The sequence below is a fragment of the Cebus imitator genome, unplaced genomic scaffold, assembly GCF_001604975.1.
Source record: "Cebus imitator isolate Cc_AM_T3 unplaced genomic scaffold, Cebus_imitator-1.0 Scaffold85, whole genome shotgun sequence".
Lineage (NCBI taxonomy): Eukaryota > Metazoa > Chordata > Mammalia > Primates > Cebidae > Cebus > Cebus imitator.
The window spans coordinates 7,416,619-7,444,018 of NW_016107400.1; the positions used below are offsets into that span (position 1 = coordinate 7,416,619).

The 27,400-nt window shown below is 44.3% G+C and overlaps 1 protein-coding gene across 5 annotated transcripts in view; it reads right to left on the minus strand.

The window, feature by feature from the left end:
- Nucleotides 1-1,300: 1,300 nt before the first annotated feature.
- ARHGAP17 (Rho GTPase activating protein 17) overlaps nt 1,301-27,400 on the minus strand; it is a 93,838-nt gene continuing 67,738 nt past the window's right edge. The window contains exons 15-22 of one of the 5 annotated variants that reach the window (XR_005201211.1): nt 24,972-25,063; nt 23,229-23,385; nt 20,601-20,834; nt 17,371-17,540; nt 12,758-13,378; nt 11,601-11,648; nt 9,409-9,457; nt 1,301-2,169 (exon numbers count right to left, since the gene is read on the minus strand). Coding sequence is in view for 4 of the 5 variants with exons in the window: in XM_017534422.2 (XP_017389911.1) it covers nt 2,039-2,169; nt 12,758-13,378; nt 17,371-17,540; nt 20,601-20,834; nt 23,229-23,385; nt 24,972-25,063 (1,405 nt within the window). In the remaining variant the exon portion in view is untranslated. The remainder of the gene's footprint in view (nt 2,170-9,408; nt 9,458-11,600; nt 11,649-12,757; nt 13,379-17,370; nt 17,541-20,600; nt 20,835-23,228; nt 23,386-24,971; nt 25,064-27,400) is intronic. The other 4 variants (XM_017534424.2, XM_017534423.2, XM_017534422.2 and 1 more) reach the window with 4 other exon arrangements.

Genomic DNA, 27,400 nt, shown 5'->3' on the forward strand with positions numbered 1-27,400 from the left:
TGTCTCTACTAAAAATCCAAAAATTAGCTGGGTCTGGTGGCGTGTGCCTATAATCCCAGCTACATGGGAAGCTGAGGCAGGAGAATCGCTGGAATCTGGGAGGCGAAAGTTACAGCGAGCTGAGATCATGCCATTGCACTTTAGCCTGGGCAAAAAGAGCAAAACTCTATCTCAAAAAATGGGCTTATAGGAGCATATTTTCAAGGTAATTAATAAGGTAGTTATTACCTTATTAACAAGAAGGTAATTTCAAGGTAATTAATAATAGGGAGTACTTTGAGAGTATAGGAAACAGTATGGTGGGTTGGGCATGGTGGCTCATGCCTGTAATTCCAGCACTTTCGGAGGTTGAAGTGGGAGAACTGCTTGAGGCCGGTACTGTAAGACCAGCCTGGGCAACACTGCAAGACCCCTGTCTCTAGAAAAAAATTATTTAAAAATTAGTTGGGTGTATTGCCATGCACCTGTAGTCTCAGCTACTTGGGAGGCTGAGTTGGGAGGATTGTTTGAGCCCAGGAGTTTGGAGGCTGCAGTGAGTTATGATTGTGCCACTGCACTCCAGCCTGGGCCACAGAGTTAGATCTATTTAAAAAAAAACAACTAAATGGAAAATGTGGTTACCCTTTTAAAATCAGGCTTGTCAGTTCATAGTGGAAAGTCTTCTAAGCAGGGAGCAGACACTGACACATCTAGCAAACTTGATCAGTAGCGGGCTCAGGGCAGCCAACTCTGGCAGCGTGTGTCCCGCTCTGTTGCCAAGAGAAAATAGCCTTATCTGGGTCACCGGGAAGGTGCTATCGTGAGACCAGCCATCAAGGGCCTCGGCCTCACTTTGCTCCAATTCCCCATCGGCTCTTCCCTAGTATTTCAATCCTGGGAGAGATGGGATGATTTTCATGCCTTGGATAGGGCACGAAAGCAATCAGTCATTGGTAAAGGGGCACTCCATGGCAATTCACAGCTGCTGATGAATGCATCAACCCAGTGGGGCTGAGCTCCTGTGAGCGGCTCCTGAAGTCTGAGTATCTCTAGATGGAAAGAAAGGGATGCCAGGACAAGAGGACCAAGGCTGCACCTTGACCAGAACCTGCGTGCTGAGGGATGGCCAGGCTAAGAGGTTTCTGGGGCACCTGGTGGCCTTTTTCACTGCTGTGACGTGGCTGTTTCTTCAAACTCCTACAGCTACACTTAGACCCTCTCTCCCAAGATGTCCCAGCCACAATTTTATTTGGTTGAGTGGCAACACACACACACACACACACACACACACACACACTCAATTTGTCTACAAGAATTATAGTTTTCATATAAACCACAGAATATATTTAATTCAAATTACACATGAAACTAGAATAATGTTCGGTCCTTATCAAGTAGCAATTACACTGTTTAAAAAAAACAAAACAAAACAGTACATTTCTGTCTACATTCCGGCAATCCAACGAGGCGGCATGGGTCACATCCAGTTTGACGAGGTGACAGAGCCAGCAGTCACCATCCATGTGCATGGTTCTGAGGGGACTGGGGAGACACAGACCATACGTGATACAAAATGATTCTGCAGCAAGTCTGAAGGAGAGGTGCCTCCCTCCTGATACATAAGGATGAAAGTCCAGGTAGCAGAGAGTGGGCGACTTGCATAATGAGCGCATTTTATTAAATAGTTAACACACTGCTTCTGACTCATTCCAAGTTGCTGTAGGTGCTGCCTGCATTCAGAGCAGGGACAAAAGCTTCTGACGCACGTCTCAGCAGGAATACTCTCTCCATTCCAGGTATTTCTTTGTTTTAGTTTTTTTTGGCATGATTTCCTTCCCATGTAAAGAAAGCCAACTTCTTCAAGACACAGGTCATTCAGCTTCAGTGGTGGCCTCCAGGTTCTCCTTGGGCCGTGCAGAAGGCCAAGTCCCGCACAGTGAGGCCCTCCTCTGTCCTCCACTGAAAGCTTTTCACTGTTTGGTCTGCAAAGAAAGAGGTTTGCCTGCTCCTGCTCCATTCGCCAGGGTGGAAGGGGTGAAGGGCTGGGAGGCGGCTTTCTTCACAGGGCGGTGCTCTCAGTATCATTGTCTATATCCAGCAGGATGCAGCCAGGCACGTCTTTGCTGGCTGAGTCTGAGTGCATTTCAGGAAAGATGCTTTGAAGCGGTTCTGAAGCCCTGGAATTGGCGTCTGGACAAAAACACAAGAAGACATGGTATCAATGAAGGGTAACGCCCAAGAGGCCACCTGAGGGTGCTCTGAGAAGGAGAGAGGCTGGGAAGTTTCAGAGTCAGCCCATGCACACAGAGTCCCTTGCAAGAGGCCCTCATCAGCTCTTAGAAGCCAAGTGGAGCCTTTGAGATCCCAGAGGGTGGCTGAGTGGTACAGCCCCACCTCCAGGCTCTGATGTTGTTTGCTATGAGCCCAGGGCAGCCTGTGGAGAGGCAGCTTTCAAAGGATTTCCTTGCTTTGATGGAGGAAAGGAAGCCTCATTTTTATCAAGGCCTCTAATGATGAGATGAACCCTCCTCATGGCCCCTGGGCTGCCCTAGGAAGAGGTCTCTCCTTGAGACTGCTGGGTTTTCCTCCTGTTACTAACACTATGACCTCGCCCTCAGCACTAGCAACACTTGGGGCTGAATTATTTGTTGTGGCCGTCCTGTGCATTGTAGGAGTCACCCGTCAGATGCCAGTAACACACAGCCTCCTCCCACAGTGTAACAACAGAAAATGTCTCCTGTGCATCATGGATCATTGGGGAAGTTTAAACTAAAATGTCTCCAGATACTGCTGAGTGTCCCCTGGGAAATCACAACCACTGCTGACTGACATCACTAAGGCAGACTAAGTCTCCTTCCCCTTCTCTAATATACCTCGAATGCCACTTTCATGTCTTATTACATTGGCTGAAATTCCTTCAGCAAGGTGGCAAACATATGGTCCTCATGCTGTTGTCCCCCTCTCCTATGCTCTTCTCAGAGGCCAGTGGGTTTCAGATTCATTTATGCATGAACAAATATTTACTGAGCACCTCCCAGGTGCCAGGCACCATTCTACCTGCTGAGGACGCAACAGTGAACAAGACAGGCACAGACTCAATGAAGCCCACAGTCAAGTGGGCGAGCCAAGGGGATCCTAATTAAGACAGAAGGGTTGGCTTCTCTAGTAGATGTGGGTTCTGGCAAATTATGAGAGCCTCATTAGGTATTTTAGGGCTAGTGTAAGAGAGAAGAGAGATGTTTCGATGTGCTGTGGTTTTGCTTTGCTGGGTTAGGGGTGGCTATGGCAGGCAGCAGTAAAGGAACTGTGTCCTTGCCGGGAGCTAGTTTTGACTGTATTTCTGTTTGACCTACTCCCATCTACACGGGCACAGCTTGAAAACGCTGATACACTTTGGGGGAGCTCACCGCTTGAAGACTTGGTCCAGCTCCCACCCCTTCCACCCTCCTGTCCCTACAGTTCTGAGCTGTGACATCTACTTACTCTCTGGCGCATCCTTTTCCTCACAGTGACTCCTGGGTTGTCCCTCAAGGTTTCCTATGCACACAACTCAGAGAAATTTCTAGATTTATGGAGGTGCCAAGGTGTCCAAGAATTCAGGTGCTGAATGTCATTTCAGACAATTCAGGCCTTGTGATAACTATAAAACCAGCTATACTGCGCAGAATTGTACCAGCCTACAGTGCAGTCAAAGGTGGCCTGTGTGTACAGAATAGGTGATGTCTTGGGATTGTCCTAAGCAGAATGGAAGTCAACGAAGACAGGGACTGTGTCTGTCTTGCTTACAGAGTGTCCTCAGTACCTAAAACAGTGACCGGCAAATAGCATATGTTCAATAAATTTTGTAGCTGGACACTTGGATGTTTGGATGAATGAATGAAGTCATAAGTAGCTGTGACTTGAAGACGACACTAGTATAAGAAAATTACTGCAAATGCAATCCTTTCCCCATTATCCTGGCCCAACAAAACAGAAGGGGCTACCAGCCTGTATCTCTTCTCAGCCCAAAGTTTACCAGAAACTATGGAACCAACATGACCTGGCGAGGAATGCATGATTCAGAGATACTGTACATACAGATGAGATTTCTACTTGTTAATATCTGTACTCACAGGTGAGCTAACACATATCAGCCAGCAAGCCCTTCCACAGCTGCTCTTTCTCTTTTTCTCATACATCACAGATAATTTCTAGATTTGTGCCTCTCTGAATTTTTCTATTTATGATCCAAACACATTTTTTACTCAAGGGGGAAAAATGTGCAGTTGGGTGTAAAGGAAATCCCTTCCTCTGCCTCTCACCCTGCCCCATCTGGTTTCCCCAGCCCCTCTCTATTCCTACATGAATCATTCCCTGAAAGAAAACAATGAATTTGTTTACATACAAAAAGTAGAAAGAATTACGGCAACTTGTATAGAACCAGTTTTCAGAAGGAGACTTCATCACAATAGCTAACATTTAAAAAAATTTTTTTTCTCCTTTTTTTTTTTTTTTTTTGAGATTGAGTCTTGCTTTGTTGTCCAGGCTGGAGAGTAATGGCACAATCTCAGTTTACTGCAACCTCCACCTTCCGGGTTCAAGTGATTGTCCTGCCTCAGCCTCCCAACTAACTGGGATTACAGATGTGTGCCACTGTAACTCCACTAATTGTTGTATTTTTAGTAGAGAGGGAGTTTCACCATGTTGGCCAGGTTGGTCTTGAACTCCTGACCTTGTGATCTACCTGCCTCGGCTTCCCGAAGTGCTGGGATTACAGGTGTGAGCCACTATGCCTGGCCAAAACAATTTTTTGAGATGGGGTCATACTCTGTTGCTCAAGCTGGAGCGCAGTTGTGCGTCTCGGCTCACTGCAGCCTCCACCTCCCAGGTTCAAGTGATCCTCCGACCTCAGCCTCCCGATTAGCTAGGACTACAGGCACATGCCACCATGCCTGGCTAATTCTTTTGTATTTTTGGTAGAGACGAGGTTTCACCATGTTGACTGGGCTGGTCTTGAACTCCTGGCCTTAAGCAATCCTCCAACCTTGGCTTCCCAAAGTGCTAGGATTACCGACATGAGCCATCGTGCCCAGCCTTGATAGCTGACATTATTATAGAGCACTTACTTACACCGGAGACTGTATCATACACCTGCACTTTATCACACAGTCTCACTGAACCCTCATTAACCCTAAAGCAGCAGAAATAAGAAAGGGAGACTCAGAGGCTCTATTCCTTGCCCAAAGTGACACAGCCAGTGTGGACCAAAAAGGATCCAAGCCAGATTTGGTTGAACTCTGGTTCTTCACATTACATTTTCCTTCCTCCACAAGAGGAGTCTGTAAATCCCTTGGTGAGGGTCCTCAAAGACATTATCTGAGATCATTGTTTGACTCTTAAACACTCTGGCATGCTGTAAAAAGGAGAAGACGGTTGTTTTAGAAAGACACCTGTAAGAACCTGGTTTGTCTGAAACACCTCTAAATCTTTCTGGCTACGAACTTGTATATTATCTGCACTCCAAGAAGGGCTGACTTTTGAGCATATGCTTGGAGCTAAATTCATACAACAGATATTGTATCTAAAAAAACAAAACAGGCTGGCCATGGGGGGATGATGGCATTAGCCTAGAAGTTCAAGACCAGCCCAGGCAACATGAGATTGTCTCTACAAAAAAATACAAAAATTAGCCGGGTGTGGTGGCGCATGCCTCTAGCCCCACCTTCCAGCTACTTGGGAGGATCGTTTGAGCCTAGGAGGTCAAGGCTGCAGTGCGCTATAATCACATGGCTGTACTCTTGCCTGGGCAACAGAACAAGACCCTGTCTCTTAAAAAAAAAGAAAAAAGAAAAACAGAGGATGACTTCCAGTAACAAGCCTCAGCCCAAAGGCAGAACTTGATGTAATTCATCATAGATTTGGGGCTCTGACAAATGTAACCCAGGTTCCCTCCTGAAATGAATATCTTATCCAGGAAACAAAAGTGGACATTTAAAAGCTAGAAGTGGAATGTTATCATTAAGAGTATGGTTCTAGAAGATTTACTTATTACTTCAACAATTTTTAATATGTGCTTTCAGTTGTAAACCCACCTCTTCAAGAAGTCCAAGGTCATTCTGATAGCCAGTTTGACAAGTAACAGATCCAAATATGCCCTTGAAATTAAGTGGTGCAGGCACAACTGCAAGATGAATAAACTCCCCCTCCCCACCACCATCTCTCTTCTTCTCAAACCTAGGGTCTCATGAATGGCTTCCTTCACCAGTTAATGGCTTGAGTCTTAAAACACTCTGGCTGATTGTGTAAAAAATAAATAAAGGTTAATTTAGAAAGACACCTGTAAGAATCTGGTTTTTCTTTAAACACCTCTAAACCTCTCTAAGTTTATGTATTATTTGCATTCCAAGAAGGGCTGGTCTTTGAGCATACTGCTTGGAGCTAAGTTTATATGACAGGTATATTTCAATCAAAACAAACAAACAAAAAAACCAGACGAAACAAGAGATCTTTTATTGGAGGTCTCTCTCTCTTTCTTTTTTTAAATAGAGTCAGAGTTTCACCATGTTGGTCAGGCTGGTCTTGAACTCCTGACCTTGTGATCTGCCTGCCTTGGCCTCCCAAAGTGCTGGAATTACAGGCGTGAACCACTGCACTTGGCCTCTCTTGTTTTTTTATTTTTTAAATAAAACATCTATTGTATGAACTTAGTCCCAAGCAATATCCTCAAAAACCAGCCCTTGGAAGGCAGAAAATATATAAACTTACAACCAAAGAGGGCTTAGGGCGCTTTTTAAAAAGCAGGTTCTGGCCGGGTGCAGTGGCTCATGCCTGTAATCTCAGCACCTTGGGAGGCTGAGGCAGGTGGATCACCTGAGGTCACAAGTTGAGACTAGCATGGTTCGTCTCTACTAAAAATAGAAAATTACCCAAGCATGGTGGCACATGCCTGTAGACCTAGCTACTCAGAAGGCTGAGGCAGGAGAATCGCTTGAACCTGGGAGGTGAAGGTTACAGTGAGCCAAGATCACACCACTGCACTCCAGTCTGAGTGACAGAGTGAGACTCTGTGGGTGGGGGGGGAAAAAAAGCAAGCTCTAAAGGGTATCTTTCTAAAATAACCTTTTTCTCCTTTTTATAATAAGCCAGAGTGTTTAAGACCCAAACCACTATTTCCTCAGATAATGTCTTTACCTTCAAGATCCTCACCCAAGGACATACAAAACTCTTTTGAGAAAGAGGGAAAATGTTAGGTTGGTTAAGAATGATGGGGCCAGGTGCAGTGGCTCATGCCTGTAATCCTAGCATTTTGGGAGGCCAAGGCGAGCAGATCACTTGAGGCTATGAGTTCGAAACCAGCCTGGCGAAACCCCATCTCTACTAAAAATACAAAAATTAGCTGGGCGTTGCCACACCCACCTGTAATCTCAGCTACCTGGGACGCTGAGGCAAGAGAATTGCTTAAACCCGGGAGACAGAAGTTGCAGTGAGCTGAGACTGCACTACTACATTCCAGCCCGGGGGGACAGAGCAAAACATACATAAAATAAATAAATAGAAGAATGACAGTCTAACTAATCTGGCTTTGATCCTCTTCGGCCAAGGTAAAATTTTGTAATTTTATCAGGTACTGATGATTTCTCAGCAGTTTTCTAGGGCTATGAGAAACTTTTGATATCTACTTATTAAAAATAAACTGCAAGTAGAAATAGAAGCCATTTAAATATCCAACTAGGAGTAATAATACATCTGCCTGATGAAACATGGAGTCACTGAAAAAGACGGTTCTAAAAATATGTTATCACATGAGAAAGAGCATATGATGTAAAGTAAGATAAAATGCAGGATCCAAGTCTGTATAAGTCAAATAATTATCATGCACCTCATACCTTTTAGAAAAACTAAAAGGAAATATGTAGAATATAAATGATAGAATTCTTCAATTGTATAGCTACAGTTGATTTCTTATTTCCATTTCTCAAGAGTTTTAATATCCATGCTTATTTTTATTTTTTTCAGATGGAGTCTCACTCTGTCACCCAGGCTGGGGTACAGTGGCAAGGTCCTGGCTCACTGTGACCTCTGCCTCCCAGTTCACGTGGTTCTCCTGCCTCGGCCTACTAAGTAGCTGGGATTACAGATACCCATCATGACACGCAGCTAATTTTTTGTATTTTTAGTAGAGACAGGGTTTTGCAGTGTTAGCCAGGCTAGTCTTGAACTCCTGACTTCAAGTGATCTGCCCAACTCAGCCTCCCAAAGTGCTGGGATCATAGGCGTGAGCCACTGTGCCCGGCTCATGCTTATTTTAAAAAAGGCATTACTTTCATGACATAAGAAGGATGAGAGTTTAAAAATCAAACACTTATGAAATTAGCCAGCAGTGTCCAGGCTTATGGCTACTATGTGAGTAATGTGGTCTATCTGTGGTACAGTGGACTACCACCTCAGATATTCTCAGGCTAAATTCTATGACTGTAATTCTTAACTCCTTCTGCAGAGCATTGTCTTTTTAACCCATGAAACAACTGAGATTCAAAAAGCCAAGTGGTGCAACACGATCAAAATATGGACACCGGGGCCAAACCCCTAATCTCGTGTTTGGGTCCTAGAAGGCCAGGTCGGGGCATTTGAGTTTTTAAAACCCCAACATGTGACTCTAATATATAACTCTGATTAAAACTATTTTCTTCTAGATAAAAATGATGAACAGCGGCTGGGTGCAGTGACTCATGCTTGTAATCCCAGCACTTCGGGAGGCCGAGGCAGGCGGATCACGAGGTCAGGAGATCAAGTGCATTCTAGCTAACATGGTGAAACCCTGTCTCCACTGAAAATACAAAACATTAGCTGGGCATGGTGGCATGCACCTGTAGTCCCAGCTACTTGGGAGGCTGAGGCTGGGGAATCGCTTGAACCCGGCAGGCAAAGGTTGCAGTGAGCTGAGATTGCACCACCGTACTCCAGCCTGGGTGACAGAGAAAGACTACGTCTTAAAAAAAAAAAATAATAATAAAATAAAATAAATAAATAAATAGATGATAGATAGATAGATAGATAGACAGATAGATAGATAGATAGATAGATAGGCTGGGCATGGTGGCTCATGAAATACCAATGTTATACTAAGAGCTGAAATTCTAACTCAGTCAGATCCGACTCCACGATATATGTTTTTTCTACTATATTTCAAGCCTGCCTGATATAGAAAAGAATGGAAATTAAGGAAGTAACAAGGCCAGCCCTGTAACCACCTGTTACACGTCTGGGCACACACTTAGTATTCTGAATGATTGAAGCAAGCATCAACAAAGCCAGTCCTCCTTCAGTGCATGCACTATTAGTAGGGATGCAAGCAGGCAGGGTTAGGGTGGTCGGTTAGTAACAGGCATGAGTGCACAAATATGATCAAGTAGCAAAAATGCATTGGCCAATCAGGTGCCTTTTCCTTACCATTAAATATTCCAATCTCAGTTCTTACTGAATATGGCGGATCATACATCTAAATTATTTAATAAAATGTTTAAATTAGAATACTCTTTGCTAAAATCTATTACTTCAAAAATAGCAAGATATAAACTCTTTTACATGGGAATTAAAACTCTTACTGCTCTCCAGAGTCACAATTAACAGGAGAATCAAAATGACGCCAGAATCCCGGCATCCTCCAGTGCCGGTGCTGAGCTGTGAGAAGCTGGTTGCCAAACCTGCTTGGCAGCAATAATCTCCCCCAAAAGTTTCTCAATCCCATTAGCCTTAACCCAACTCTTTAAAACTCTAACTTAATCCAACTCTAAAGGAATAACCTGTTTTCAGGAATCTGTCCATCTAAAGTTTTCTAAGTGAAAACATTATGCCATAATAAAGGACCATCCTGTCCAAGGAAGTTATATTTTTTTTCCTTCTTGGAAAATCCAATGGCTATATCCAAGAATGGTTAATAGCTACATGATCAACACTAGCAGATTCAAAAATTCTAAATGTTGGCCTTTTGTGTACTTCCAATGGCAGGCCAGGGGATTTAAGGTAGTACAGGTTAATTCTGTAATATAAAGATAACTGTGGTGACCTAGAATTTCCTGAGTTAGGATAATTTATAACAGATTGGTTTTTAAATAGCTAATATCTTAGGAAAACATTTTTAATGTAAAATTTCACTTATCTAATAATTATAGGCAGCACATTACAGTGCTGTAGCAGATCAGTAAAATAACGTTCTGGAATACATACACCCCAGGTGATAATTCTGATTTGCAGTCTTTCTTTAAACAAAAAGAAACATCTGAGAATAACATTTTGGTGTGTCACTAGCATGAAATTGTGGAATCGCGCCCGGGACTCCTCCCTGTTTTGAAGGCTACACTCTGGTTTTCCACTTCTGGTTCCTACAGAAAGTCTTACTCAGACCTAAGCTGTGAGCACTCCGGCTAAGGGGCCCACAACAGGCGTAAGGCTCATGTCAGCTGATTAAAGCAGCTGTACACATAATGAGGGCCTTATGCTGTCCACATGGAGACCCAACGGCAGAATTAGATGAGCTCACAGGGCCTTTTAAAAAGCTCGTATGGTTTAATAAAGCAATATGTAAGTATGCTAGAATGCAAAGGAATTTCAAAGAATTCAGTGGTATTCAGGGGAAGATTTTTTTAACTGTTTAGTCTTGAGAATTTAAAATATCAAATTAAGAAGCTCCATGCAGTTAACTTGCACTTAAGATACAAAAATTTAAAATTAAAGCTCAGGCCGGGAGCGGTGGCTCAAGCCTGTAATCCCAGCACTTTGGGAGGCCGAGGCGGGTGGATCACGTCAAGAGATCGAGACCATCCTGGTCAACATGGTGAAACCCCGTCTCTGCTAAAAATACAAAAAATGAGCTGGGCATGGTGGTGCATGCCTGTAATCCCAGCTACTCAGGAGGCTGAGGCAGGAGAATTGCCTGAACCCAGGAGGCGGAGGTTGCGGTGAGCCGAGATCGCGCCATTGCACTCCAGCCTGGGTAACATGAGTGAAACTCCGTCTCAAAAAAATAAATAAATAAATAAATAAAATTAAAGCTCAAGACACAAAGGACACAATTTCCTCCCATGCTGACTGCAGCTGGGTCCTCTTTGGTTGGAGGCTGGTGAGCCCATCTGTGACAGGTAAATCACACTGGGAAGAGTAGAATGCTGGTAAGAGGCTCACCAAAAATATAGAAGATATTCTTTTTTTTTTTTTTAAAGAGGCAGTGTCTCACTCTGTCATTCAGGCTAGAATGCAGTGTGCAGTGACATAATCACTACCCACTGCAGTCTTGAACTCCTGGACTCAAACGATCCTCCTGCCTCAGTCATCCAAAGTACTGGGATTACAGGCATGAGCCACTGCGCCTGACCCTAAGAAAGAAGATACTCTCATCTGAGCGGCTTGAAATCAGGCTCTTGATTTACTGACATCTACTCCTTGAATTCGAAGCACTGCAGCTCAAAGTGCTTCTGATAAAAATAAAGAAATGTCTACATGCTACAGAATGGACGGCCCATTGGCTGTCCGGGCACAGGGTGAAATGGCTGTTCCTGAGCACACGGTCAAAAGCACATAAGCGGAACACAGCTAAGCAGGAGCATTTGCAGCTGTGGTGCAAGCTGCTCAGGGGCGTTACAGACCTTAGTCCTGGAAACCTTCCCCACCTGTGAGGGCACTAGGAAGGGTATCTATTGGGAAACAAACAAAGACACCAATATGGCTTTGCTGTTTTCAAAATAAAAGCAGGCTCTTGATGTCATCAGAAAAAAAGTTATTAACCATTTATAACATGTGCAAATTATGCATTATATTCCTGAAAACCAGTTTTTAAAAGATATTTTTAGAATCAGTTAACCGTCACCCTCTGGGTTAATGGAAACCTTTAGCACATTTTCAGCTGCGAAGTCACTCAATATGATTAGAAAGGCCCGAGGTATAGTTCAGCGTCTTTTCCAAAAGTCCTCCACTTAGAACAATTTAAACTAGGCTGCTGTAAAAAATGATTTGAGGCCCTAATTACCATACTAAAAAAACCCATATCCATCCTTAATTAAACAGTAAATTAGAGCATTTGGGATGGAAATATTTTTGAAATCATAATTAAATAAAATGGTCATGATCTAGACTATTAAAAAATATGCCATTAGGCAGTCCACGAAAGCCTGCACAGTCACCACCACCTTCAAAACAGGTTCCCACTGGGTCTACAGGGAAATCTTGCCTCTTCCCTCCTAAGCCATTAGAGGCCAGCACTCTGATATGATTGAGTCCTGAGATATCCCTTTTGGAGCATTCGATTTGGCATAAATCATGTTTTTTAAAGTTATATTAGAAATTCTGTACTTAATATGAACATTTTTACTCTTAGAAGTACTCTTTAAGCATTTTAATGAGAAATTCACTAAGAAGTAAAGTTCATGCTCGTGTTGTAAAGCACCTTCCACCTGGATTAAAAGTCATTATGTTTAGAAAAATGTAAATGTATACAGGTCTTAAACACATCAGGAGTCAGAATACTTAAAGGACCAGGTAGTAAATGTTTCCAACTTTGTGGGTCATATGATCTCTGGTCACGACTACCCAAGTCTGCTGTTTTAGCACCAACACAGCCATAGACAATTTGTTAGCCAATGGGTATAGCTGTGTTCCAATAAAACTTTAATGACAAAAACTGGCTGCAGGACAGGTTTGGCTTGCACATGTAGTCTGCTGACACCTGCTATAAATCAAAGCTGAAATGTAGTACAAAAGTAATGTAGAGGAGATGGGGAAATATGGACATTGATTTTCTACTTACCCGTTACTATCTTGGAAGCTGTTGGTGCTGCATTAGTGAGGCTGCTGTCCCCAGCTGAGTGGACACCAGGAGGATGGGGGGGTGGGGGCACGGAGGGCCGGTTCCTCGGCTTTGGTACTGGTCTCGGTCTCGGTAAGGTTCCAGCATGTGGCTGTGCAGTCTCAGGGTTACCCCCAACTTGGGTCTGAGGAGCTGGCAGGCTGGGGTTCTGTTTTCCTAGGGGCGGAGTACTAGGGGGGGTTGGAGTCTGGGGAGGGGTGTGAGATGGCTGTTCAAGTCCATGCTCACTGGGCAATGCCACGGGGTTGGGAGGGCCCTGGCTATTGGGTTTGGTGTGCATCAGCGGCGTGGCCTGTGTAGGGGGCTGTGGCGGTGGGTGACTGGGAGCTTGGATTGGAGACAGGCTACTGGAGAACCTCCGGGGTGCTGAGAGCTGGGAGGGGGCAGAGGGCTGGCCTGGAGGCTGGCCTGTGTGCTGGGTGGGAGGAGAGGGGCTTCGGGTGGATGGCTTTGGTGACAGACTGGGTGGATGCTGAGATGTTCCTGAAGGACTCTGGCCCCCAGGGTGGCCAGGAGGTGGGTTGCCTGGTTTCGGGGGTGCTGGAGCGGGTTTTTTAACAGCTGCACAAAGAGAGAAAAAACACCTTTCAGTAGGAACAGTGAGGCAGCAACCAACACCACCCTGGCCTGGAGACCAAATTTAACCTCACTAGTAATAAGCCACAGCAACATCACATGCCTCTGATGAGAGGAGGTCAGGAGGGCACCACACTCTTGTGTCTTCCTCCCCAAAACCCGTAACCCCAGTCTAACCATCAGAAGAACATCTAACAAACACAAATTGAGGGCCTTTCTTCAAAATGCCTGACCAGTACTCTCCAAAACCATCGAGGCCACAGAAAATCACAGAAAGACGGAGAACATGTCACAGACCACAGGAGACTAAAAGTGGAAAAACTAGGGAAATCTGAACAAAATGTGGAGTCTAGTTAATGGTAATGAACCACAAGGTGTGACGGCTCACGCCTGTAATCTCAGCACTTTGAGAGGACAAAGAGGGTGGATCACTTGAGTGCAGGAGTTCAAGACCAGCCTGGGCAACATGGCAAAACCCCATCTCTACAAAAAAATACAAAAATTAGCTGGGCATGGTGGCATGCACCTATAATTTCAGCTACTCATGAGGCTGAGGTGGGAGGATCACGTGAGCCTGGGGTGTTCAAGGGTGCAGTGAGCTGTGATCACACCACAGCACTCCTGCCTGGGCAACAGAGTGAGACCATTTCAAAAAAAGAAAAAAAAGGAGAATGGCCCAATGTTGATTTCTGAGCTGGGATAAAGATTCCATGGTCATGTAACATATTAACAACAGAGGAAACTGGGTAAGGGGTGTATGGGAACTTCAGCATTAGCTTCACAACTTTCCTATAAATTCAAAATTACTCCAAACTAGTAAGTTTATTTTAAAAATTAAGTACATTATGAACATCTGAAAGGGCTGTAAAGGCCTATTATTTTGAAAGTTCAAGAAGAAAACTGTTAACAGAGGCCACCCCACCACCAACATGGAAGTGCTGCCCTCAGCCCACTTAGCAGCCTCCTCATTAGGGACCCATGGGAAGACACAGAAAGAGGTAAGAACAGCCAGAAGGGACCACTAAGGATGACTGGTTCACCCTGACATAACATGACCCCTGTCCCCAAGCCACCTTCTCCTTGAGAGTTTGACTGGTTTTATTAGAATTCCCAATTCTTATTAACCAATTCTGGAACCATTTGAGTTAACACATATGCCCTGGACAAAAGCATGAATAAAACTGGGAGTTGCCTTATAATTATTTCTCTAATGAGAGCTGAATCACATCACTCTCCTCCCTACACCGGCTGAGATCAGGGATGGGAACCTGGTACTGAGGGCAGGAAGGAAAACAACAGATCTGGGGCTCTGGTTTGGGGCTGGGAAGGGTAGGCGGAAACGAGAGGCTTTAGCCTTTTTTATACTCTGATAATATCATACTGGTTCCCCAAGAAAAAGAGAAGGAAATGAAGAAATGAACATTTATCACTGTTCACCTATCACCGGTACCAAGTAAGTCCTTTCACATAAATTATGCACATTATAATTTACATACTTTATCTCATTTAAGTCTCATAAGCTCATTGCAGGGCAAGCACTGTTATCCCCATTTTCAGGGAGAAGAAAACTGAGGCTTGAAGAGGGCCAATGTTTCATAACAGGTCACATAGCTAGTAAGGGGCAAAACAGAGACTCCACCCATGACATGTGGACTCCCTGGATGCTTTTTCCTCTTCCTCCTTCCTCCATCCCCTGGCTGCCTGTTTCAGGACCCAGAATTCAGGATTAAAAAGGGTAAAGTCTTGGTGGCTCACGCCTGTAAACCCAGCAATGTGACTGGCTGAGGTAGGAAGATTGCTCAAGACCAGCCTGGGGAACATAATGAGATCCCAACTCAAACAAACAAACAAACAAAACAAAGTGGCCAGGCATGGTGGTACGTGTCTGTAGTACCAGCACTTTGAGAAGCCAAAGTGGGAGGACCACTTGAGTCCAATGGCTGGAGGATGCAGTGAGCTATTATCATGCTACTGTATTCCAGCATGGGTGACAGAAAAAGACCCTCTTTCTAAAAACCTAAGAAAGGAAAAAATAGAAAAAAGGGTAAAGTCTACTCTGCTATACTCGTCTGAACTTTCAACTCTGGAACTCAGAGGATCTTTTCCCACAGAAACCACCAACCAGCTTACATTAGCTGTACTCCAGATCGCCAGCAGCATTTTTAAAAGTCTAGTTTTCTGTTCTAAGCAGTACTAATTATAAATTCATACTGAATAAAAAATGGTTCCTGACATTTAAGGGTGTGAAGAGGATTAGGGGAGGGAGCATGGGAGCAGAGCGTCGGGGAGGGGGCTGGGAGAAAGGGAGGCCTGGTCTGAGACCACCTTAGAGGCGCTGGGTGGTGGGGAAGGCAAAAAGAATCAAACTCATCCTGCAAAGAAGCCTGGGAGCTGTGATTTCAGGAAACAGGAAAGACTCTGAATGTGACTATGTGGAAAACAGTCTTGTTAATCCAAAACTAGACTCACACCTGGAATCCAGGTACAGAAGACTAACTTCCCTCAACAATCAGCTGAGATCCTGATTAAGAAGACAGTGGCCCAGAGAGGCAGCCTTCAGAAGGATAAAGTGGGGGTCTGCAACGAAGCAGGAGACCCGAATTTGCCTCCCTGCCTATAATTTGTAGAAATTCCACTAACATTTGTGTAGTACTTTATAAAGACCATGCTTTCATAGACAGATTCTGTGAATTTAATCCTTTTCTTCTTTTGAGATGGAGTCTTGCTCTGTTGGCCAGGTTGGGGTATAGTGGTATGATCCTGGCTCACTGCAACCTCTGCCTCCCAGGTTCAAGCGATTCTCCTGCCTCTGAGTAGCTGGGACTACACCCAGCTAATTTTTGTATTTTTAGTAGAGACGGGGTTTCACCATGTTGTCCAGCTGGTCTTGAACTCCTGAGCTCAAGTGATCTGCCCACCTCAGCCTCCCAAAGTGCTGGGATTACAGGTGTCAGCCACTGAACCCGCCCTCTCTTTTTTATTTTAGAGATGGGGTATCATTCTGTTGTCCAGGCTGGAGTGCAGTGGTGCATCATAACTTACTGCAGGTTCGACCTCCTGGGCTCAAGTGATCCTCCTGCCTCAGCTTCCCAGGTAGCTGGGACTATAGGCATGTCACCACACCCAGCTAATTTTAAAAAAAATTTTGTAGAGGTGGGCTTTCACTATGTTGACCAGATTGGTCTCCAACTCCTAGCCTCAAGCAATCTTCCTGCTTTGGCCTCCCAAAGTGCTGGGATTACAGGTGTGAGCCACCACACCCAGCTTGAAGAAGTGATTTTTGAGGTGAGACCTGAATGGTAAGAAGAAACCATGTGAAGATATGAGACAGAATGTTCTGGAAGCCCTAAGGGGGGGATGAGTTTACTGCATTCAAGGAACCAAGAACAGAGTGTCCTGAGAGGGGGGAGTGTAAGCTCTGAGTTCAGAGGGAGGCCCCATGAGAGCACAGAAAACCCAGGGTGAGAAGTTTTCACGGAAGCCACTGAAGAGTTTAACCAAGAGATGGCACAATCTGCCTGGAGTTTTAAAGCAATTCCCCTGGCTGCTGGGTGGAGGACTGCAGGGGAGACAGGTGGGAGCAGTTCAGATTCTGTTAATCAGGACCTAGAAAGCTCTCACCCCAATTCTGAGGCAAGAGTGGCTCCCAGATCCACAAAGCTGAGAAGGCTGTGGTGGTCTCTAAACAGCAAGGGCTTGGGACACCAGGAAAACTGGGAGCATTTCTGCAGAAGTAACTTTTTGTTAAGCTTTGTCATGCCTAAGGAAAAACGCTTTTTTAAATGTCTGCTTGTCTGTTCTCTATTTTTTCCTTTTTCTTTTATGACTTTTCTCTTAAATGACTGAATTTTCTGCTTGCCATTTTACAACAGACACAGAAAAGATCTAGTCATAAGCCTCACCATCTGAATCCTTGCACTAACTGAAGGAGGTCTGCACATCCTTCCCTGAGGGCAAGGAGGAGGGTGGTTGCTTACCTCTGCGCAGCGTATGTGGGCTGGGCCCTGCGGCATTGTGAGGTGGGCCCACGGAGAGCTGGTGGGAGCTGGCAGCTGCCTGGCCCTGGTTTTGGCCAGAGGCTATCTGACTGTTGTTTCTCCCTGGTGCAGGTACAGCTGCAGATGCAGGATCCTTGGCTTTGGGAGGACTAAGAGAAGTAACACTCAAGTTAGATGTCAGAAAATCCCAGCTGAAAAAGCTGAACATACTGTACATACATACAACATAAGATTCCAGGCAGAGTTTTCACTTTGGCAGGCAGGAAAAGGATTTGAAATTCTAACTAGCTCACACTGGGCTTATAAAGCTAATGTTTACTTGGTGCCATATAGGACTGCCTTTTTTTTTTTTTTTTTTTTTTTTTTTTTTTTTTNTTTTTTAAAAGAGATGGGGTTTTGCTATGTTGCCCAGGTTGGTTTCAAATTTCTGGACTCAAGCAATCCTCCTACCTCAGCTTCCTGAGTAGCTGGGACTATAGGACTATTTATTTTATGAGATTCATTGCATCAGACTGGACTCCAACCACTCTGCCACTCCAGTATCATGGGAGAGACCATTTCACAGCAACCAATGCAGAGTTTTCAGTTCTACTGTTTGTACTTAAATTGGGGAGTATTTAATACCACAAAAGGGCGTTTAGATATTGACATATACATTGTACAAAACTAAGCAAAAGCCATGGCAAACTAAGACTCTAAATTATAAAGGGCTTGAATATCATCAATAATTTGAACTGAATAAGAAGAATTCAGAGGCTAAATGACTACTCGAAGTCCAGAGTTGGTAGGAGCAAGATAGAGAACAGAACTCAGGCTTCCTGTTTCCTGGCCCAGAACTTTTTATACCAAACATTATAGCTCTAGTATGTCAAGGTCACCAAAGAGTGAATAACATTAATGAAACGTACATAAAAATACAGAATACGGTATAAAAAAGAGCAGGCAGGGTGCAGTGACTCACACCAGTAATCCCAGCACTTTGGGAGGCTGAAGTTGGAGGATCACTTGAGGTCAGGAGTTCGAGACCAGCCTGGCCAGCATGGTGAAACCTCATCTCTACTGAAAATACAAAAATTAGCTGGGCGTGGTAGTGCACGCCTGTAATCTCAGCTACTCGAGAGGCTGAGGCAGGAGAATCATTTGAATCTGGGAGTGGGAGATTATACTGAGCCAAGATTGCACCACTGCCTTCCAGCCTGCGCACCAGAGCAAGATTTCATCTCAAAAAATAAATAAATAATGATAATTAAAAACAAACAAGAAAAAGAAAATAAGTGAATTTACTTACACTTTTTCCCTTCAAACAAAAAAAAATTTAAGCCAAAACAAGTACATGCATAGGGTGCAATTATTGACACACTAACATGGAGCCTATGATGTGCATGGGAAGCCCTATGAAGTTTGAAGTCTTAAATTTTTTTAACCCCAAAGTATACTTTCCTAAGGTAAGGAAAATGGAATTCAGGAATGCATAAGCATTCAGCATTCAGTTTTCATGATGGAACAAGATTTCTATCTCATGAGCAGTTTCACACACAACAAGGCTCTCCCTTGCTCATTCCAAGGACGATAAGAAAGTTCTTTCAAGGAAAATGTATCTGTGTGGGAAAGAAATGTAGAGATAAACAGTCTGTCCTTGTTTTGTGTGTATTTATCTTACTTATATACAATCATTCAGTGCTTTTCAGATGGTCAATGCAGAACATATGACAAAAATTTTGGCACACAATGTGTGCACAGCTGCAGCAGCTGCCAGTTCCAAACCACAAGAGATGCCACCTGAAGTAGCCTCTGGTGGTCATCTGCCTGGATCAGTGTGGAGAACTGAATTAATGCCAATTAAATAAAAATCTCAAGTTCTGGCTGGGTACGGTGGCTCATGCTTGTAATCCCAGTACTTTGGGAGGCTGAGGCAGGCGGATCACCTGAGGTCAGGAGTTCAAGACCAGCCTGGCCAACATGGCAAAACCCCATCTCCACTAAAAATACAAAAAAATTAGGCATGGTGGTAGGCGCCTGTAATCCCAGCTACTTGGGAGGCTGAGGCAAGAGAAGCACTTGAAACCGGGAAGCGACGGTTGCAGTGAGCTGAGATTACACCACCATACTCCAGTCTGGGTGACAGAGTAGTGGGACTCTAGCTAAAAAAAAAAAAACAAAAAAACTCTACCAAGTAAAACACTTGAGGTAGCGATAAAAAAAAAAAAAAAAAAAAAGAAAGAAAAAAAAAATCTCAAGTTTAAGGTGCATTTTATTAAAAGTTGTAATGACTTTGCAAAGCCACACCAGGTGGCTTATCTAAAGGTTAAGCAACTAAAAGAGCCTTTTAAGAAAATCTACCAGTCGGTCATAGTTGTTCACACCTATAATCCAGCACTTTGGAAGACCAAGGCAGGAAGATCACTTGAGGCCAGGAGCAATATAGTGCATCTATGTTTACCTCATCTTTACAAAAAAAAATAAAAAATTAGCTGGGCATGGTGACAAGCACCTGTAATCCCAGCCATGTGGGAGGTTTAGGTGGGAGGATCGCTTGGGCTTAGAAGGTGGAGGGTGCAGTGAGCTATGATCATGCTACTGCATTCCAGCCTGGGCAACAGAGCAAGATGCAGTCTTAAAAAAAAAAGGAAAAAGAAAAAGCTACCATCTTATTTTCCACATTGGGCTCATGGATCAACTGCCCTACAAGACTGAAAGCTGAGGGTAGGGGGCGGAGTCTTAGCCACCTCATGTGCCTAGCACAGTGCCTAGCACGTATCAGTGACTCAGGAAATCTGTTCGACTGAATGAAACAATGAGCAAGTGAATAAATGCCAGGAATACTAAAATTTAACCAACTTGCCACACTTAAATGCTTCCTGGTTAGCACACTGGATGACAACGAACAGATGGTACATTAATGCTGACAGTATACATTAAACAGGTAACAGAGATATCACACTGCGAGACACCCACCGGCTTCCGGTTTCCAGCACCAAAGCAGTGTGGCAAAGAATGCAAACCAATGTTGCTTTCTTTGGAAAACAGAAAAAGAAGCGAGCCATTCATAGTCTTTTTTCCTGTCCTTTGCCAACCAGAGGAGTGAAAATAAATCTGTTCACTCCATGCTGCAGCAGTTCTTTGGGCGTGGATGCTGTGCCCAAAGGCCACCACCTGCAAGAAGGCTGGAGTGCCCAGCCTCCATTGCCAGCAGAAGTCAGCCTCCTTACCTGCCATCGCCTGGGCTCAGCCCCTGCTCCAGTATGCCCGCAGAGGAGGGGACAGTCCCACCCCCAGAACTGCTTTCAGCCCTTGAGCTCTGGGGAAGGGGCTCTGGGCCAGCGGGCGCCACGGTGCTGCCATCTGTGGGCGGGAGTGGTGGCTGGAAAGCGGGGGATATGTGCTTTCTATTTAGAGTGCCACCCCGCCGGTGGGCCTGGAAGTCCGTAAGCTTCACACCAAAGCTACACAGAGAGAAGAAACAGTCAACACACCATGCGAGCAGACTACTGAGGCAGAAGCCCATGGGTCCACATGTGTTAAAACCATACATGGGGACAGCCACCCAAGTTGCCCTGTGCACAGTAAAGTGGCAAGAATCAGTCTAATGGCCCCCTGACACCAAGGCAAGCAACTCCACTTGGCTTCGAGCCTGAGCAAAGCCAATAAACCTGGTACTGTTCAATGTCTTTGATCAATTTGGGTGTGAGCAGCTAAAAGCAAACAGGCAGGCCTCATCTTGAATGACACGCTAGTGTGTTTATTCCCATACTTCCTCTTCCTCTGCCTTTTTTTTCCCCCTTTAAGACACAGGGTCTCACTCCACCGCCCAGGCTGCAGTGCCTGGCACTCCAATGGAGCAATCACAGCTCACTGCAGCATCAAACTCCTGGGCTCAAACAATCCTCCAGCCTCAGTCTCTGGAGCAGCTTGGACTACTGGCATATGCCACCATACCAGGATATTAAAAACAATTTTTTTTTTTAGAGATGGGGTCTCACTACATTGCCCAGGCTGATCTCAAACTCCTAGCCTCAAGTAATCCTCCTGCCTTGGTCTCTCAAAGTGCTGGGATTATAGGTATAAGTCACCACACGAGGCCTATTTCCATACTTCCTAGTTCCCATCACAAATCTGTTTTTGGGGAAAGACGCAGAAGCCAAGTCCAGAAGGCCTACCAATGGCAGTGTAAGGTTATCACACCATACTGCCTCTTAACTGAGATGAGACAGAGAAACAATCCTATGTGTATATGCAAAGAATACATATGGAAGATAAATAAGGCTGGAAAAGCTGGGTGCAGTGGCTCACAGCTGTAAGCCTAGCACTTTGGGAGGACAAGGCAGGATAATCGCTTTAGCTCAGAAATTCAAGACCAGCCTGGGAAACACTGTGAGGCCCTGTCTCTACAAAAAACTTTTTTAAAGAAAATTAACTGGGTGAGGCGGTACATGCCTACAGTCCCAGCTAGTTGGGTGGCTGAGTGGGGAGGACTGTTAGAGCCCAGGAGGTCAAGGCTGCTGTGAGCCATGATCATACCACTGCACTCCAGCCTGGGTGCATAATCCTGTCTCAAAAAAACAAAAAAAAGACCGGAGAAAACTGTTGCTTTTGGGAAGGGGATGGTGGCTGGATGTAGCTGGAAGACAGAGTGGAAGGAAGGCTGACTTTTTCACTTAAGCCCATTAATTTATGAACTTAATAATTTTTTCTTTCAGTTCAAAAAGTAAAAAGATACCTGGCTCCCTGAGCTTGTGCTTACTGGTCAGCTGGCAGGGAGAATACACAAGGCAGGTAACTGAGAATTGTCTCTCACGTGCTGACTAGACTCATAGCACTGTATTTTGAAGCTTAAAATACATGAAAGCTAATTTTGTTATGGGTAGAGTTTGTCATCAGGAAATACTACTAAATGTATGAATGAGGGTTGAGAGAGGTAATGTGTCTACACAGAATAAATGTGGATTTTGGAGGGACAGAATAGGGACAGAATAACGTATACTCCTTTGCTAGAGGTAAAAAACACAAAACAAAGAACAAGAAACAAACAGCATACCTCACAGTAAGATTGGGCAATTAAAATAAGAGCTAGTCATTTCATTTTAATGTAAAACTATTTCTAGTAATATTATTTCATACACACAAGAAAAGCATGTTACTTCCAACAGGCCTCTTAATTCTTAGCATTCCTAGTGAGTACAGTGGCACTGCATCACACACATGGGACAGGCTGGCATCTAAAGGCACAAATCACAAACAATCTTCATTACCCTTGAAAATGCCATGAATTGCCCATAGAAAAGAGTATACAGAGACAATGCTTCTCACTAAGTTCAACACTGTCATTTTTTTTCCTTCTAGAATTGGTAAATATTGAGGTTCTTCCCACTGAACATCAAATTTATCAGTTGGCTTCCATTGTGGGGCCAAATTATATCAGAAATATATCTCCTTAAACACCAAATCACTCAACTCACTGTGACAGGTGGATGTTCTCACACTCAATTCTGGACAAAAGTCCACACTATTAAATTTGTTTTCCTTTCTGTTTCCCCCCAGTCAAGTACATTCAGGTAAATTTTAACATGCGTATGATGGCGTTCCACTGCAAGGCTTACCACAAGACCACCAAGTTAAGCTGGAACGCATGTGGAAGAAATGTTAACTGACAAGCTACACAGAGACTTCATGGTGAGATGAGTGCTTAGAATGACCTACAGCAGAATTCCAGAAACTATCTGGATGCCATTAGTCACAGGTCGATGGGGACCATTCTCTAAGTCCACTGAGTGGTACCAGACACTGCAGGTCTAACGACATATTTACTGCGGGTTTGGAAATGAACAGTCAAATCGTACCTTTCCTTCTTCATCAAGTCTCCTTCCATCACCGCCATGCTAGCAGGCCGCTTCCTCTCCAGGGTCCCCGAGTCGGAGTCGTTTCCAGTGTTGGATGAGTGATTAGAATTCGGGGTGGCGAGAGGTACAAATGCTTCTGATACATTAAATTCCACCTCTGCAAGAGGGAAAATAAACAAGTGCATGAGACACTGAACACAGCAAGTGAGGGAGGTCTAAGACACCCCTCATTGGAACAGGAACCTCACTCTTCAGTCTACAGCCCCACTATTTCAAGGTGGAAGCTTCTGGCACTCACATCCCAAGAATGGTCTATCAAACCAGTTGGAAGTAATATAAGAGGACAAGATAGGGAAGAGGCATGAGTTAGAATATAAGTTACACAACTTTTCTGCTTTCTTTTTTGTGGAAAAAAACAAATCTAGAATACAGAAGAGAACAATGAGCACAGATCACTTATTTGAATCATTTAAAAAGAGATATTTAGCCAGGCTGGTGGTTCACGCCTGTAATCCCAGCACTTTGGGAAAACGTGGAGGCAGGCGGATCACTTGAAGTCAGGAGTTCGAGACCAGCCTGTCCAACATGGAGAAGCCCCGTCTCTACTAAAAATACAAAAAACTAGCCAGGCGTGGTGGTATATGCCTGTAATCCCAGCCATTTGGGAGGCTGAGGAAGGAGAATCGCTTGAACCCAAGAGGCAGAAGTTGCAGTGAGCCGAGACTGAACAACTGCACTCCAGCCTGGGCAACAAAGCGAGTCTCCATCTCAAAAAAAAAAAAGAGAGAGAGAGATTTACACTGATATAAAATAGAAGTAAAAGGCAACATCAAGTGCTAACTGTCCTCAAAGGAAATCTTGAGCAGAATGCTAGCATTCATTCATCCATCCCATCTTCACTGGGCAACTTATACGAATGAGATGTGATTCTTGATGGTGACAAAACAGTGGTGAAGAAAAGATGGGCCAAGTGGTGAAGAAAAGATGGGTATCTTGGGGTCTGCACCCCACGGGACATGGCAGCAGGGCTGCTCTGGGGGAAGTAGGTGTGGAGGATCCGGAATTCTAACACTTTCCTGGCTAGCATCCCCAAAGGGGGCCATGGGAAGCTCTGTGAATCCCAGGACTGCAACAAACCTGGTTTGAAAATCTACTGCCTACAGGATGAAATATTAATTCTTTACACAGCCAACTCAGGCCTTCACCAACTGTCCCCATCAATCTCCTGCTTTATCTCCTACCTATGTGCAGATCCATAACCTCGCTAGAGAAACAAAAAGCCTTCTTCCAAGTGAAAAACGCCTGCATATTCAACAACAGCTCTTCTAAAAAGCAATTCCTGGCTCCCTTTGCCCAGCACCTGAGTTTGTCGAATCTTTCTCCCTTCACCTATCTTCTAATTTGTCACGTTGTTATAATTTATCTGTTCATGGGGCTCTCTTTTCTAGTGGCCTGAGTTCCCCCAGGAAAGACAGCACGTCTCACCAGCAAACACATGGCACTTGGTGGGTATTCCGTGTACACTGACTGGCTATGTTTTAGTGAAACTAAGTGAAATACAAGACGATAACCCTTATGTCAAAATACAAATGCAAATGCACAAAGGCTGGAAAGAAACATGAAAAAGTAAAACCAATTATGTAATCATGAGGAAGGATAACAGATGTATTTTCTCCTTTAAGACGACTTTTTGTGTGATTATCACATTGCTTTGGTGCTCAGTGAAACCAAAATGAGAATTACCTTCAGGGAAGAACCAGTCGGCATGCTGAATGATGGGTTCAATCACCGCAACCACATGGACGGATGTGGCTGCTGCCATTTCAGCAAGTGTTCTGCAAAGGAAGTTCACAAAATTAAAATACTTCCTGTAGGCAGCATCTAATTTCTGATGGTTGTGTCAGGGCAATTCAATTATTTTTAAAGGATAAAATATTTAAATACAGATGCAAAAATCAAATTCACAAGGTACTGGTCTATGAATGTGGCAGTGATCACCCAGGAAAAAATTACTCTGACTCAGCTGCTCCTTAGTCTGCCCTGTGATAACAACCACAGTATCCACTATGCACAGACACCGGGAGCAGTGAAATCAGTCAACAATGCTGTGTCAAATGCTGGTTTCAAACTGGTCTGGAACAAGGGTTGAACTTTCCCATGGGACTAACATCATAGAAGGGTGGTAGCTATGTCCTAAGACTAATGGTCACTAAAAAGCAATTTTGCCTATGATATCACCAAGAACATGCATGGTTACAGTGTGCCTCTTATTATGGTGGAAAACCTAACCCCACCACTCACACTTAAGTTCATCATATATGTGGACTATTTTCAAGATGAGTCTTCAGATGATAAGAGGGTCTGATGCTAAGGCTCAGAAAGAAGAAAACATGTAGGCCAGATGCGCTGATTCACACCTGTAATCCCAGCACTTTGGGAGGCTGCGGCGGGTAGGCCAGGAGTTCAAGACCAGCCTGGGCAAGAGAGTGAAACATCATTTCTACAAAAATACAAAAATTAGCCAGGTGTGGTGACATGCACTTGTACTCCCAGTTGAGGAGTACAAGTGCATGAGGAAAGGCTGAGGTGGGAGATCGCCTGAGCTCAGGCGGTTGAGGCTGTAGAAAGCCATTATCACGCCAATGTACACAGAGAGAGACCTTGTCTTTAAAAAAAAAAAAAAAAAAAAAAAAAACAAGAAGAAGAAGAAGAAGAAAATAAGTAAGAATTATCATCACTGCTGGCAAGCTCCTATTTCAGTTGGGAGTCAGAACACCACAAAAGCAAACCACCTGCAAAAGGCCTGACACCTTCTGACCACCTACCAGGCTTCAGGTTCTTCACCTCGCTTAATTTTTGCAACAACCTGTTATGAGGCCTATTTTATACATGAGGACACCGGGTTTCCAAGAAGCTTGATCCCAGGTCTGAGTGCCTCAAACCTCTCCTCTCCTCTCACATTGTTCTGACCTCTCTTCCCACCAGAACATTTTCGCCCACTTTCTAACCAAATAAAATTTCTAGTTCCTTTCAAATTCCAGCTTAAAATGCAAGGTCTGCCTGCAAATGATCCTTCCCAGCCTTCCTCCCATCTGGAGTCTGATCAGTCTGTGTGCCTTAGAACCCTGCTGGATTAGGGAGGAACTGTCCTCTCATGTCCTTTCCCATTTTTCTTTTCGAAGAGTATTCGAAAGCAGAGAAGGGCTAATAAGGACACAGGCTCTGTAGCCAGAACCTGGGCACACTGCTTCCCTGCTGTGCGACCTTAGGCAAATTACTTGTTCTAAGAGTCCGTGTCCTCATCTGTAAAAACGAGGACAACAGTACCTTACTAGTTTAAGAAAATAGCTTAGGTATAAATGTCAATGATTCTCTATTTGCTGTTTATTTCTAATCAATTTCTCCTTTATGTTCTCTATTCAAAAGGTTATTTGTGATTACTAAATGAGATCACAATCCACCAACAGAGTAGTAATTTCCCAGAAGCTTTCTAGCTGATCCCCCAACCTCTCCTCTATATATTTCACAATGCCAACAAAGTTATCTAGGTACAACATAATCAAGACATTCTTCTGCTTAGGAACCTTAATGAATGACTCCCCACCACTCAGAAAATAAGTCCGAAACACCTCAGTGGGATGTGTTAGGCCCTTTAAAGCCAGGGTCTGGCCTTCCCAGTCACAGCCTCATGTTCTCTTGTCTTCAAGTTTCACGAGGCCACATGACATGCCCCTCGACACTGCAAACCAGGCCCTTTCATGCCCAGTATCTTGGCTCATCCAGGTCCTGGCTGTAGGAAACTCCTGACTCATCAAGGTACAGCTCCAGTGCCATTCCCTGACCAGAGCTTTCCTTGACTTCTTAGCCTGAATTATATTCCTTTACCTCTGTTGCCATCACACTTGATAAAGGGGGAAGAATATGCCATCCCAAAATATGCCCCTTAGGCATAAGGTTATTTTGAGTTAAAGACACTTGAAAACCATCACATGCAAGAAGAGTGCTCTGACCTTCCTTTTTCATCCTGAAAGCAGGAGATAAACTCCCAAGTGAAGGATGCCCTCCCTTTCCCATCAGGAGGAAAGAAGCCTTCTTAGCACCAGGGATGGGAAGGCAAGGCTGAGGGAAACCTCCATAAACAAACCTGTTGAACAAATCCTTATGTTCCCAGT